We start from the raw sequence: 16,749 nt of genomic DNA on the forward strand, positions 1-16,749 counted from the left end.
GGCGCTTTTGTACGATACGACTTTTTTTTTCTTATCTCATTTTGGCGCTTATGTCTTCCACCGTAAAATAACTATATTTAGTAGGCAATGATAATCATCGATAAAGAGTACGGAAATGTTATTAAATTCCTTACAATCAGTACGTCTCGAGAACTTATAGTGTGCGTACATAGAATTTGTGACTCTAACCTATATTTACTGAACATGGATTTAGAAATTAGTGAAGTTTTTGAATCGCGACGTGGAAATATTTGTATTAGTGTAAATAATTTTAAATTCACCAAATCCCGTGTTTTAAAAAGTGGTGATTTTTATTTTCGTTGTACCAATAAAAAATGCAACGGTTTGTATGTTGTAAATAAACTATACAACAAAGTTATTCGAGTTATAAATTATCATAGTAAATATAGTGAGTATTCAGAAAATGAAATTGAAAAGGAGATGATTCGCAGTGTTGTGAAACGTTAAGCTGAAACACAACTACACATACAACCGAGTAAGATAATAAGACAAACACTTCATTTAAACCAAGGTAATAATTTAAAACATAGTGATATTCATTTACTAAGAAACTCTATGTACGCCGCCAGAAAAAAACAGTTTCCAGCGCTTCCAAAAAATGTAAATGAAGCAATTAATCAGATTAGGGAAATGCAAGAAAATTTGTTATTTAAAGGTGAACAGTTTATTTATTTAAGTAATGACGAAAATGTAGTACTTTTAACTTGTCCGAAAAATTTAAGTTTTTTATGTAATGCTCAACACGTTTTTGGAGACGGTACATTTGATTACTGTCCAAAATTGTTTAACCAGTTATACACGATCCATATTTATCAAAATCATTTTTATGTGCCTGTAATTTTTTGTTTTTTGAAGAGTAAGTCAATTTCAACGTATAACACAAAGTGGATAACAATTCAGGATCTATGTGTTCATACGCTTAACCAAGAACTATTAAGTATATTAAAGATTCCATGTGGATTTTGAGATTTCCGCACACAATGCTTTACAAAAACCAGTAATAAAAGTGTGAGTATAATTTAGTTTTAATTTTTCATTTAAGTACAACTATGCTAAAATAAAAAGCAAAATTCCTCAATTCAGTGGCTTTCCAAAAATAAATATCATCAAGAGATCTGGGTAATCGACAAAATTCTGCAGAAATGTACGATCTCAAAATAAGTAGCTCGTTATTAATGCTTAGTTTATTTTCTTCAGTTAATCGAACATTCTTATTTCCATTTACCCAAAATTCAATCAATCGCTTAACAACACCTAGGCATACACGATGCATATAATCCATCCAAGCATACAGTCTCAGTTATGTTTATTGGTAATAACTTAAAAGGAGAGTGACCTTTATGGTAATCTTCATCATGATTCATTCTAAATGTATTATCAGAGCGCAATGGTGAGTCTAACCCTAAAAAAAACTACACGATTTTTTAAGTATGTTCCTTCTTCTGTACAACTTGTACATCCAAAATAGGCATTATGGCCTTTAACATTTAATAAAAAGGCTTTTGCTGGCGCGTCACACACAATATGACTAATTTCAACTTTTAATTTAGTTTGATATAAAAGGCTCGAGGAATTCTTCAATAGACAGAGGTTTTTTGAATCCGTGATAAATCCCTATAGGAAAAACTTTATCAGGCAGTTCTTTAAAATTTAATATTGACAGAAGTATAGGCCAAAGAGATTTAGAACTTTTAGCTATTGGAAGTATAATCTAACCTATACCTACACATTTCATAAAAACATTATTCAATATTTAGGAAATGATAGATGCTCATCTCAAGTTGATGAAAAATTAAATAAAATAATTTCGGAGCAAATAGGAATCAAATTATTGTTGAATCGCATCTTGTCTAAACTAGAAACTAACTCATTAGGTAATAATAGTCAAAAATCAATCAATTTGAATGAAAGTTTTGTATGCAAATTTCCTATGAATGATACTGACGACTTTGCATCAGTCCAAAACTGTATATTAAATGAATTTGATTTCAAATCTAAACTGGTAAATAAATATTAAAATTACATCGTAAATATTTGTTAATTTAACTTTGATCATAGGAATATTTTATCAAAACACAAATTTGAGGATCCACGACTGCGCGTGGAGGGCCACGCCATTCCTGTCAAGCCGGCCATCAGGTATCTGGGCGTGGAGTTGGACACCCGCCTGTCGTTCACGACGCACATAGCCACCGCGTCGAGAAAGGCCACCGAGTCGGCTAAAGCCATCGGACGTCTGATGCCCAACGTAGGCGGCCCGGCCCAGGCAAAACGAGCTCTGCTGGGTTCGGTCACCAACAGCAAGCTGCTCTACGCGTCCCCTACCTGGGCGACAGTATCCGCGCATGGCAATCCAGATGGGACCGGTCAGCCGCCACACCAGACGCGGTCGGCCGCAGATGGACCCACCGGCTGCTGCCAGACGTAGCCCGATGGCTAGCTAGGCCATCGAATACGGACTTGACGTACCACCTGACGCAGGTCCTCTCGGCGCACGGCTGCTTCAAGAGCTACCTGCGCAGGTTCAATCGGGCAGACGACAGCCTGTGTCGCTACTGCATGGACCCCGACGACACTGCCGAACACACGCTGTTCGCCTGCCCGAGGTGGGAAGACGAACGCGCCGTCATGGAGAGGATCCTCCGTCGCCCTCCATACGTCGAGGAGATCCTCTGCGGCCCCCGCCCTGACGATCTACCGGACGAACCGGCAGCACGCAAGAGACTAAACGACCAGGCGGAAATTAATAAACAAGAGTTCAAGAACATGGTGGAGAAGATCATGGCCGCCAAGGAGGACGACGAAAGAGAGGAGCAGCTGCTCCACTGAAGGCAGCGGACGATGAACAACTGGACGAACTCACACCACTCGCTACCGCGAGTCGTCGGAGGTGTCACCGACCACGTTGTTCATCCCCCCACCAGCGACACCATGGGCGGGATGGCGATCACGGCATCGCGGTATCTCAAGAGGAGAACTCGAACTCAAGGGCGGCGGACTCCGTCGGCCCGCCAACACGGACCTGTACGCGACTACGAGGGTGACTGACTCCGGTCGACCCGGAAAGCTCAGGTTCACCGGCAAAATATAAAAATTAAATTGTAACATGTATATTTTGTATAACGTAGGACTATGTCTGGTGGGTAATTCGGAGACTGTCCCGACTACCCCCCAAGTATGTATAATTATTTGTCTTTTCTGGTCAAATAAACGATGGCGGCGTCGCGGCAGCAATGCGAGAGCAGTTCCCGCGGCGTCGTCGGTTTCAAACTGAAAAAAAAAAAAAAAAAGGTTCTCGTAAATTATAAAATAATTACAACATACCAAAATTTGTTTTTGCTCCTTATTGGACTCCAATTTTATGACGTTTTAGATACTTTTGCTTCAAGTAAATCTAGAAAAAAATATTTTAAATAATCATTTGTTTGTATTTTTGTGTTATTACCATATATTTTATATTTTAACATTTAACTAAATTGTATTTTTTAATACATTAATATGTAATGTAAATTTGCTGTAACGTTGTCTGAGAAAAAAACATTTTTCTTATTTAACTAGAAATTAATATAATATAAATTAATTAATATCAATTATTATATTATTATAAAAATACTTTTTTGTAAAATTAGGGCCCCAAAAATAAATTAGTCCAGGGACTCTAATTTTATTAATCCAGCTCTAGGTGTCAGGATAATTACAAAATAAGAAGATTTAAGTATCACTAGGTTTATTAAATGCAAAACGGCGCCTAAGCGTAAAATACTAATTTGAATAATAACACAAACAGGAGTCTGTCCGCAAATAGAAAGAGTACAGCGGCCGAGGCCGTACTGGTAGGCCGTTCACTGTTCAGTGATCCAAAACCCATTTTTAGCTGGCCAAAAGTGCTATTTTTAAAAAGTAAAAAACGCTCAATTTTGGTATTTAAATATTTTTATTACAGTATTTTCATGGCAAATTAAAAATATCGGGTCAATCATTTGATTATTAAATATGATACAACCGTTTGATTTGAAATATATAGATTTTTAACAAATATTTTCAACTTTTACGCTATAAATTTTTTTTCACTCAAAATGATTTGTTTAAAATTTTTTTTTCTAATTCACACTTATTATGTTGTTCTTAATATAATTCTGAAAGAAATTTTTTTTTCATTTCTATCAACAGTAATGCAAAATTGAACACAAAAACACACGTTTTCCAATGTTTTTCGGTTATAGAAGAACATTACTTAAAATTGCGCAATTTTTTATAGACTATTGAATACATACATTTTGTAGTAATGTTGTCTGTCAGCAATAGATTAAAAAAAAAAATTTTTGAGTCAAATTGCTTTTGTAATGAACATATCTAATTTTCCTAAAATAAAGTGAATTACCTACTTTTGATAAAAATAAGATTTCAGACATATTTTATCATCGTATCCATTATAACAGAAAGTTATAACTTATATGATAGGTAGAATTGTGTTAAGATTATATTTATGACTGCTAAAATATTATTGTTCAACCCAATGTGTTTTGTCAACATTCTATTTTATTTTATTTTTCATTAGTCGATGTTTGTACGTACGGGTATAATTGTCGCTTTAGTTTGAATTTTTTTTTATATATATATTTCTCCACAAAAGTTATTAATGATGGATGAAAAAATTGGTAAATTAAACACAAGTATTATGAATTATTATAAAGCATTATTATTTTTGATTATTTTAAACTATACCGACAAAATGCAATAATGGTTATGTGAATAAGTAAATAATTATGAATTTCATCATAATGAGAAAAGCGTTATTCTATTATCATATATTATCAATTTCATAGGAAATTAAAATTTCCTGACCTAAAATATTATCCGTCACATTTAAATCTGTACTTCTTTTTTAGTTAACGTGACTTCATTAAGAGATACTTACATCGAGATATAATCACACTATGCATTTTGTCGGTTGCCGATAATACGTAACCGATCGGTAAACGACCGTGACAACTATAATCAACATATAAACCGCGGGCCAGACTAATTCGTCCGAAATCGATCTGAAATAAACCGCGAGCTGTTGCGATGCGTATCCGTCGGGCACAACATTACATTCATTTGCACGGTACTGTCTACACTGGGCGTTTTTCGGTACTGGCCGTTATTTTTTGAATTGGCAGATTTTAAAAAAAAATATATACTTATATAATATATTTAAAAAATATTTTCCAATAAATTAACATGTATTCAACTGAAAAATTAATAACTGAGGTCCAAAACTATCCATGTATTTGGGATATGACCTCTAATGAGTACATGAATAAGGACCTAAAAATCTCAGCTTGGCTGAAAGTAGCCGAAGCAGTTTATAATCTGCAATGGGAGAACCTAGGAACTGTTGAAAAAGAAATAAAAAGTAAGACAATTTAATCATTTATTATTATTATCCATAGGTTAAGTAGTTATAAATATATAAATAAAATAATAATATTATATTATAATATGACGTTTTACTATACAAAATAATAATTATTTGATGCATACATTTATACAATTAAATTCAAATATATGGCGATGTCATATACACAAAAAAAAAATTAAAAAGTCATTATATATTAAATTAAATTTTTCTAAATCGTTCTGTATTGGAACGGTACCGCTCCATCAGCCATAAAATAATCAGCGAAATTGTCTCTTGCCTACGTCTATTCCACTTCTGTTAACATTTCTTCCATGTGTTGTCAAGTTATCCAAATTATGCACATCAGTTTCTTCATCATAATTATACCCATCTCTTTTTCGAACAAAATTATGGAGAACACAACATGCTTTTATAATATCATCGCAAAAATGTGGTTCTAATGTGGTCCACTAAAATCGTTGTGTGCATAACTCGCCATTTATTGGCCAAAACTCCGAAAGCACATTCGACGGTACGTCTTGCCCTGGATAACCTGTAGTTAAACACCCGACGAGTATTATTAAGTCCACGACCGGAAAATGGTCGTAACAGATTTGCGTGAAGACCAAACGCTTCATCAGAAACAAAAACAAATAGTTGAATATTGTTTTCAGTTAAAGGTAATGCATCTGGGTCCGGAATTTGAAGTTGTTGTGAGTATAACATTTTTCCAAATACACTCTGACGAAAAATGCTAGAATCGGCTTCACGACCATATGGGCCTACGTCGATGTATATGAAATTTAAATTAGCATCGACCAGAACAGAGACCCAGAGTTTTCTGGATTTTTACATCGGACGTCCCAGTGTGCACTGGATGTTTCAACACATCCCAGAAACAAACATTTTACGTAGTACAATCAACATCACTTTTTAATATGTATACAATGTATCTGTTCTGTTTAAGTAAAACAAACATTTAACACTCATCCCGGCGATATAACTGGTACTATATGATAGTACAGACCTACAATGTTATAAATTATATGTCACAGGGTTGTTACATTATTGTGATTTGTAATACGTACCAGCAACATAATATCGATGTTTCAGTTTTTCACAAAAACTATTAATATATACTATTTTAAAATATTAATAGTTATAAATAGTTTTGATTTCTATAAAAATACACTCGATTAGTCTGGCCCGCGGTTTATATGTTAATTATAGTTGTCACCACGGTAGATTATAGAGGTATACGCACGGCTATAAAAATACTGTCTCCACAAACGTGATATTAAGGAATCTTGGCCACTAGAGCGCGCTGTAATCTAGTGGCCCCGGCACATAAATACATTATAATATAACACGATTATTCATATTGTATAAAAAAATAAAATTTACAATTTGTGACTATCGTTTTAAGAACCATCATAGTTAAATAAAATATTACATTTTAAGACATAATTATGGTCAAATGTTTTGTTGTATTTTGCAAATCTGGGTATGGTTCTTGTAAAGAAAAAGTAAGATATTTTGTATTAATTAATAATTTTAATTGCAATAGATACATTAAATGTTATGTATGTATTAGGTATCAATGTTTAAAGTCCCACAAGGAAATTTATTTAATGATTGGAGAAAGGCAATCCCAAAAAGAGAAATTGAACTTGGATCAAATCATTTTATATGTTCAAAACATTTAAATAAAGATGAGATACTTTGGGCTTGGTTATCCGGAGCTGGAGAATCACAAATCTCTGTTAGTGTTCTTAATAGCATAATTTATTAATAAATTTGTTTTTATTTATTAGTTTCTATTATTTTTTAATAAAATCAGTTATTGTAGTTACACATATCAAAACAAATGTAGGTATACTTGTTCATAGATTTATGAGATATAAATAAAATAAGTCCTTTAATTTATTGTGTATGATTTTTGTTTATTTTAAATTCCATTACATAGACCTAAATTACTTAAAGGTGCAATACCATCTATATTTCCTGGATGCCCTTTATCATGTATACCTAAACCCAAGATTACAAGAAAAAGTCCCAAAAAGAGAGATATTCAAACAAATACAAATAGTTCTGTCGCGACAACATCTAGTGTTGAAATATTTGAATGTGATCACGGTAATATAGTATATTATTCAACTAACTAAGATTTCCTGTGAACATGTCCTATATTTAATTTAATAATTAATTTGATGACTCGTTAAGGAATTTAAAATGTATATTTTGTTTATAGAACTAAACACTACAAATGTTTTCTTAAAATTGGAGTCTGGTCTTGATGAACAATTAATGTTTAATGTTTGGGATACTTTGTTGACAATTGAATTACCAAATTCATCATGGGTTTCATATCAAATTAATGAAATGAAAATACTTGCTCAAATTGAACTGTCAAGTCATTTAGAGCCAAGGTCTGTAGTAGTTAAAGAAATTCGATCAATGAAAAACCATAATGAAATTAATACATTTATATTGGGAAAGCCATTTGAAACTTCACAAAAAGTGACTTCAATTGTTCAATTAAAAACTATTGCATATAATTTTTACTCTGTAACTATTTGTCGTGGTGTTTCACCTATAATTTCTTATAATGCTGTACAAATTATGAAAAAAGGCTACATAAATATTTTAAATTGTTGGCAAAGTGTAGAATGTACATTTCAAATTGAAGAGCCTAATAAGAGCATATGCTCTAAATGTGTTTTATTAAGTAGAGCACTAGCTTCAAAAGTGTCAAGGTATGTTAGTAAAGTTTTGGAAACTTATATAATTATACAAATATATATATACAAATTATAATTTTAACTCTATAATATAATTTAGGTCATCTAAAGATAATGGTAAAAAAAAGTCACTGCCTACATTATTAAGTTTCGGAAAGAGAAAAAATGTAATCCGCTCACACGAGGCTATTAGAAAGTCCAGAATACGATTATTACATAAAAATAATCAACTTGAAAAAATGGTTAAATCCTACAAACAGAAAATTGATAGTATTTCTGAAGAAACTATTCAACAGCAAATACAACGTCTCAATCTGAATTCTGCACGAAGTATGGTAATAAATGAATGTTTACGGATTGGAAAATTTAATTCCAAAACAAGTAGAAGGTATTCAAATGACTGGTTGCTTACATGCTTGCTTATGCATATTCGTAGTCCTGCAATGTATAAGTTTATGCTAAAAAATGAAATTTTGCCACTCCCTTGTGTACAAACCATCAAAAGCCATCTTAGTTTAGTAAAATTGGATTTTGGATTTGATCCGTCATTCTTTGAAATGTTCAAGAAGAAAATTAATTCAAAAACCGAAAAACAAAAGTATGGAATTCTTGTTTTTGATGAAATCAGTGTCCGTAAGTCATTAAAGACTGATCCAAAAACTCTTCGGTATCATGGTGTGGTAGACTTTGGTAATGATATTGGAAGTACAAAGAATGAAGCTTTGGCTGACCATGCTTTAGTATTTGGTTTTTCTTCTCTCTGTGAAAACTACTTTCAACCTATTGGATGCTTTGCTGCTAAAGGTGCTACTAATGGCGCGACTTTGGCAAAATTAATAGTTCAAGCAAACACAGGTAATTTTTCTATTATAATGATGATTATTTTTGCTTGTATAATAAACATTTTTTTGGTTTTAGATTTTCAGTAAATCAGTTTACGTGGGATTAAATATGTACAGAGAGCGTCTTGTCGAAGAACTGGAAGATAGTGAACCAACCGCTAAATTTTCATTATTTTTGAATAATTTATTCGATTGCCTCAACAGACGTTATCCTGGAGAAGGAATTAAACATGACAGTCCTGATATTAATGTGAGGAAAAGATTGTTTCATAACAATAATATTTTATTATAATTTTTTTTTTATTTTAATATAAATTAAAATTTGCTATAGCAGTAGTTTGATCATTGTACCATAATTATTCTAGACTATAAAAGATGGTATAGCTTGGCTTAACTGTTGGGAATTGGAGGTTTTAAACAAAATAATTTCACCTGAACAATTTCTAACTAAAGAAACAGCCGAGGGTCTTAGAGTTACTCTTCATTCAACAGTTGATCTGATTGAATATCTCCACAGTGTTGGGTTTGACTATGTTTTGACTTCAAAAGCTAATCAAGATAAAATTGAAGTAAATCACGTTTATAATTGTTTTAATGCTATGTTTTGTGCTTGATTATAATTTACCTAACAATATTATTTTCTATGTATTTAAATGTATACTTTTACTTATATTTTAATTTATTCTACAGCAAATTTAATTTTGAAATTATAGGTATCAATTTATAAACAAAGATGAATTAATATCATATAAAACAACGACTGTCACTCAAACCACAGTAGATTATAAGATGATTTAATGTGTTTCTTACCAATATGGCAATATTTGAAACTAATATTAAGAAGTAACAGTATTTACCTGAGTCTGATATTTAAATCAGAGGGTATATTTTAATCATGATAGATGGTGAATTTAAAATTTTATAATCTGCTGTGATTTTAAAAATACAAGATATAAATTGTATCTTATATTTTGTGGGTAAAGTATTAAAAAAACTGTCATATTTAATTTGCTAGCAGTAAATTAATAATGTATTGGCCAATTTCTAATATTTGATGATAGTATTACATGCACATAATATATGCACTATAAAATATATGGTATGCTTATTATTTATGAATTATATAATATATATATTTAATTGATATTGCTTTTTTAATTACTGATTTATACTATATTTTGTTCTAAACATTGAATTACATTTTTTCTAGCAATTTTTTGGTACAATACGTCAAGCTGGTTGTCAAAATGACCATCCTGCGATGCCTACATTCCAACAGTTATATCGTCTTCTCTCTACTTATAAATTATTGAAACCTCCAAAATTTGGTAACTGTTCAGTCAATAATGAAGTATTTTTGGAGGGTACTATTAGTTTTGATGACTATAAAAGCATTTTTGGAGGTGGTACTGGTAGTACTGCCCTCCAAAAACTGGAAAATCGTTTAGATTTAATTGTCGAACATGATGATTGGGATGGAGAAGATTTAATAGCCGATAATTATAAGGCACCCGAACTTGTAGAAATTGTAATTTACTATGCATCAGGATATTTGTGCCGTCGTTTGCTTAAGACTACAAAATGTAAGACTTGTCTTAATTCTTTTTTAACCAACTTAGATACTTCTAATTTAGCTGTGGCAGAACTTGTAAGTAGGAAAACAAAAGGTTATCTATTGAACTGCAATCTTTATTTATATGATATTTTCTCAAATGCTGAGAAATTTTTTGTAAACAATGTTATATATTCGGATTGTTATGAAAAAACACTCACTGATATTATCATAAATGTGAACTTAAAATTTCCATGTAATGACCATAAAAGTAGTGTAATAGCAAGTTCCCTACATTATTATATTCGTATGAGAATGAGGCAATATGAACGTGAACAAAACAGGTCGTGTAAAAAAAAATCAAGAGACAAGAAAAAAGAATCAAAACTTTATGTTACCTAAGCATTAACTTATTTAACATGATATTATTATCTTTTTTTATTGTAATTTAGCTTTATTTTTTATGTTTGTAAATATTATAATTTCTTATACATAACTAGGTAAATACTAAGTAAATACAAGTAAATACTAAGTAAATATAAGTTTATGGTTTTTTTTTTTTGCAATCATATTTTTATTGAGACATTTTGTTCGTTTGTTGTAGGTATACGTAGACTGTATTGCAAGTATGAAAATTAGGGCCACTAGACTGCAGCGTAATCTACCGATTAATTCTTGAACCAAACACGTCCACAGGGACAAATATTTGCATTATGAATATACGGCCGTGCGTATACCTCTATAATCTACCGTGGTTATCACGGTCGTTTACCGATCGGTTACGTATTATCGGCAACCGACAAAATGCATAGTGTGATTATATCTCGATGTAAGTATCTCTTAATGAAGTCACGTTAACTAAAAAAGAAGTACAGATTTAAATGTGACGGATAATATTTTAGGTCAGGAAATTTTAATTTCCTATGAAATTGATAATATATGATAATAGAATAACGCTTTTCTCATTATGATGAAATTCATAATTATTTACTTATTCACATAACCATTATTGCATTTTGTCGGTATAGTTTAAAATAATCAAAAATAATAATGCTTTATAATAATTCATAATACTTGTGTTTAATTTACCAATTTTTTCATCCATCATTAATAACTTTTGTGGAGAAATATATATATAAAAAAAAATTCAAACTAAAGCGACAATTATACCCGTACGTACAAACATCGACTAATGAAAAATAAAATAAAATAGAATGTTGACAAAACACATTGGGTTGAACAATAATATTTTAGCAGTCATAAATATAATCTTAACACAATTCTACCTATCATATAAGTTATAACTTTCTGTTATAATGGATACGATGATAAAATATGTCTGAAATCTTATTTTTATCAAAAGTAGGTAATTCACTTTATTTTAGGAAAATTAGATATGTTCATTACAAAAGCAATTTGACTCAAAAATTTTTTTTTTTAATCTATTGCTGACAGACAACATTACTACAAAATGTATGTATTCAATAGTCTATAAAAAATTGCGCAATTTTAAGTAATGTTCTTCTATAACCGAAAAACATTGGAAAACGTGTGTTTTTGTGTTCAATTTTGCATTACTGTTGATAGAAATGAAAAAAAAATTTCTTTCAGAATTATATTAAGAACAACATAATAAGTGTGAATTAGAAAAAAAAAATTTTAAACAAATCATTTTGAGTGAAAAAAAATTTATAGCGTAAAAGTTGAAAATATTTGTTAAAAATCTATATATTTCAAATCAAACGGTTGTATCATATTTAATAATCAAATGATTGACCCGATATTTTTAATTTGCCATGAAAATACTGTAATAAAAATATTTAAATACCAAAATTGAGCGTTTTTTACTTTTTAAAAATAGCACTTTTGGCCAGCTAAAAATGGGTTTTGGATCACTGAACAGTGAACGGCCTACCAGTACGGCCTCGGCCGCTGTACTCTTTCTATTTGCGGACAGACTCCTGTTTGTGTTATTATTCAAATTAGTATTTTACGCTTAGGCGCCGTTTTGCATTTAATAAACCTAGTGATACTTAAATCTTCTTATTTTGTAATTATCCTGACACCTAGAGCTGGATTAATAAAATTAGAGTCCCTGGACTAATTTATTTTTGGGGCCCTAATTTTACAAAAAAGTATTTTTATAATAATATAATAATTGATATTAATTAATTTATATTATATTAATTTCTAGTTAAATAAGAAAAATGTTTTTTTCTCAGACAACGTTACAGCAAATTTACATTACATATTAATGTATTAAAAAATACAATTTAGTTAAATGTTAAAATATAAAATATATGGTAATAACACAAAAATACAAACAAATGATTATTTAAAATATTTTTTTCTAGATTTACTTGAAGCAAAAGTATCTAAAACGTCATAAAATTGGAGTCCAATAAGGAGCAAAAACAAATTTTGGTATGTTGTAATTATTTTATAATTTACGAGAACCTTTTTTTTTTTTTTTTCAGTTTGAAACCGACGACGCCGCGGGAACTGCTCTCGCATTGCTGCCGCGACGCCGCCATCGTTTATTTGACCAGAAAAGACAAATAATTATACATACTTGGGGGGTAGTCGGGACAGTCTCCGAATTACCCACCAGACATAGTCCTACGTTATACAAAATATACATGTTACAATTTAATTTTTATATTTTGCCGGTGAACCTGAGCTTTCCGGGTCGACCGGAGTCAGTCACCCTCGTAGTCGCGTACAGGTCCGTGTTGGCGGGCCGACGGAGTCCGCCGCCCTTGAGTTCGAGTTCTCCTCTTGAGATACCGCGATGCCGTGATCGCCATCCCGCCCATGGTGTCGCTGGTGGGGGGATGAACAACGTGGTCGGTGACACCTCCGACGACTCGCGGTAGCGAGTGGTGTGAGTTCGTCCAGTTGTTCATCGTCCGCTGCCTTCAGTGGAGCAGCTGCTCCTCTCTTTCGTCGTCCTCCTTGGCGGCCATGATCTTCTCCACCATGTTCTTGAACTCTTGTTTATTAATTTCCGCCTGGTCGTTTAGTCTCTTGCGTGCTGCCGGTTCGTCCGGTAGATCGTCAGGGCGGGGGCCGCAGAGGATCTCCTCGACGTATGGAGGGCGACGGAGGATCCTCTCCATGACGGCGCGTTCGTCTTCCCACCTCGGGCAGGCGAACAGCGTGTGTTCGGCAGTGTCGTCGGGGTCCATGCAGTAGCGACACAGGCTGTCGTCTGCCCGATTGAACCTGCGCAGGTAGCTCTTGAAGCAGCCGTGCGCCGAGAGGACCTGCGTCAGGTGGTACGTCAAGTCCGTATTCGATGGCCTAGCTAGCCATCGGGCTACGTCTGGCAGCAGCCGGTGGGTCCATCTGCGGCCGACCGCGTCTGGTGTGGCGGCTGACCGGTCCCATCTGGATTGCCATGCGCGGATACTGTCGCCCAGGTAGGGGACGCGTAGAGCAGCTTGCTGTTGGTGACCGAACCCAGCAGAGCTCGTTTTGCCTGGGCCGGGCCGCCTACGTTGGGCATCAGACGTCCGATGGCTTTAGCCGACTCGGTGGCCTTTCTCGACGCGGTGGCTATGTGCGTCGTGAACGACAGGCGGGTGTCCAACTCCACGCCCAGATACCTGATGGCCGGCTTGACAGGAATGGCGTGGCCCTCCACGCGCAGTCGTGGATCCTCAAATTTGTGTTTCCTGGTCAGGACGACGGCCTCAGATTTCTGGGGAGCTATCGAGAGCCCATTGTCGCGCATCCAATGTGAGACCGTGTCTAGTGCTGGGTTAAGTAGTTCAGATGCGGATGCTCCGGTCCGAGAGGTTCCGATTACGGCCACATCGTCGGCGAAAGCTACCAGTTGGACTCCAGATTGCATGTCCGTGTCCAGGAGCTCCTCGTAGAAAATGTTCCATAGCGCAGGTCCTAGGACGGAGCCCTGTGGAACGCCACACGTTACTCTCCTCGGTGTTTGAGCCTCTCCGACGAGGAGGGTCCTGTCCTCCAGATAGAATCGTAGCATGCGGTTCACGTGTGGGGGGACCAGCCTTTCGCGGAGAGCAGCGTCGATCCGCGGCCACGGGGCGGAGTTAAAGGCGTTGCGCACGTCCAGAGACACGACTACGCACAGATCGCGGTGCTGGACTGCGCCGGATGCGGCTCCCCGGGCTGCGCGGATTACACGATCGATTGCGTCGTCGGTGGATCGCCCGTGTCGGAACCCGTACTGGTTTTCCGACCTTTTTCCGGTCAGGTCGAGGTGCTGGTTAAGCCTCATCAGCAGCAGTCGCTCCAGGAGCTTGGCCGCGGAGTTCAGCATGCACAGGGGTCTGTAGCTTGAAGGGTCTTCTATCGGCTTGCCCGGGCCCTTGTGAAGTAATACGCGCCTCGAGGTTTTCCATAGTGCTGGAAACTCGTTCCTCCAGAGGCAGCAGTTGAAGGTATTGAGCAGCGCCTGCGGTCAGTCCGACTTCATTTGGAATCCCGTCTGGTCCGGTAGCTTTCCCAGGGGGAATCCTAACGCACGCTTCCCGTAGCTCTTCCGGAGTGAACTGGTCGGCTTGAGGTTGGGCGTGTGCTTCCGTGAGTCGGGGTTCCAGTGACCAGTCGGTTGCCGGAGGGTTCGGGAACAGGTGGTCGGCTATGGAGTCCTTCCGCGAGCTTCGACGCCTGGCCGCTGACGGCCGATCCTCTTGGTCACGACCCTGTACAGTAGACCCCATGGGTCGTTGTCGACGGCCTTGCATAGCTCAGACCAGCTCTTTGCCTGAGCTTCACGAACGGCGTTGCGTAGGTCTTTACGTATACCCCTGTATGCCTCGCGATGGGCGTCCGTGACGTCACAAGGATCGTGCCTCCGAGCAGACCGTTGAAGAGCCCTGCGTAGCCTAGTGGTTGATTGACGGAGTGCGGCGAGGTCCTTTGACCACCAGTGTACTTGCTTCCTGCCTGGTCTCCGCGGGGCCCTTGGAGGCATACAGGAGTCGCAGGCTGCCTCCAGATAGGCGGTGAGTTGCTCGGCTGCCTGTGACGCCGTGGTGTCTTCGTCAACGTAGGGTTGAGCCGTATTGCTGAGGTGTGCGGCCAGTGCTTGGGCGTCCAGCTGACGGAATGACCAGCCTCTTGCGTGATTGTCACCAGTGTCATCCACGTCAGGTGTAGGATCGAGGTTAAATTCGATGTAGCGGTGGTCGCTGGCTGACTCAACGTCTTCCAGGACTCTCCATCCGCGTATGGTGGCTGGTGCGACGAGGCGTGAGAATGTCACGTCGATTACAAACTCGGCGTTGATCCTCCGGTATGTCGATTTGGAGCCGATGTTTTCAGTATGGAGGTTCAGACCGGCCGCGAGGTCTGAGAGACGTTCTCCTCTCCGGTCGTTGCGTGCGGATCCTCCCCACTCCTGAGACCAGGCATTAAAGTCGCCGCCAATCAACACGTGAGTTCGGGCATCGCATTCGAGCACGGACTGATGCATGTCGTCGAGAAAAGTTTCAAACTGTTCATCGGTGGCGTTGCGGAAGGTGTAGCAGCTGTAAATCCTTAGCCCGCGGCCTTGAATCCAGGCGAAGCCGAAGCCGGACCCTTTCGCCTCGGGTACGAAGTCCGCTGAAGCCGTGAGGACCACTGTGCTGGAGAGATCATTGCTCACTGTCCATCTGTTGTCGCGTGTTGGGCTCCAGTTTTGTTCGGAAACGAGGAGGACTTGTGCTCCCCTTTCGGCCGAGGTCTGCTGCAAAAGGCTCTGGGCAGTGGCGCTTCGTTGAAGGTTGACCTGTATCGTGTGCATCATGTTCGGTTGTTGGTGGAGTACATCTCTGAGTCGGTTGCCGGAGGGTTCGAGAACAGGTGGTCGGCTATGGAGTCCTCCCTTCCGCGAGGAATATGTGATCAACATTAAAAAATAGTTTTGAGCTTGGGTGCAGTATTATAATTTATAATTTATAACATAAATAAAACAATAAAATAATATTATGTACACACTAATCACACATATTTATTCGATAGGTTAACCTACAGAGTAATATAAACATATTTTTTTTTTTTTAGGATAATTATGAATACTTAAATCCTGTTTTTAATATAAAAACAAACGTTGAGTCTATTATTATTACTTGTTTACAACTCTTTTATTTTGATTAAAATATCAAAAAAAAATTATTATTTCCATGGATTTTTGAAATAGTAGGCGGGTAAACAGTATAATATTATAAACTGTGTTGGTTAAAGGAA

The 16,749-nt window shown here is 36.2% G+C and overlaps 1 protein-coding gene across 1 annotated transcript; it reads right to left on the reverse strand.

The window, feature by feature from the left end:
• Window positions 1-15,157: 15,157 nt before the first annotated feature.
• Window positions 15,158-16,414, reverse strand: LOC132944259 (uncharacterized). The gene has a single exon (XM_061013514.1). The coding sequence runs from the start codon at window positions 16,412-16,414 to the stop codon at window positions 15,158-15,160; it is 1,257 nt and encodes a 418-aa protein (XP_060869497.1).
• Window positions 16,415-16,749: the final 335 nt, after the last annotated feature.

This window comes from Metopolophium dirhodum, chromosome 1 (assembly GCF_019925205.1).
Source record: "Metopolophium dirhodum isolate CAU chromosome 1, ASM1992520v1, whole genome shotgun sequence".
Classification (NCBI taxonomy): domain Eukaryota; kingdom Metazoa; phylum Arthropoda; class Insecta; order Hemiptera; family Aphididae; genus Metopolophium; species Metopolophium dirhodum.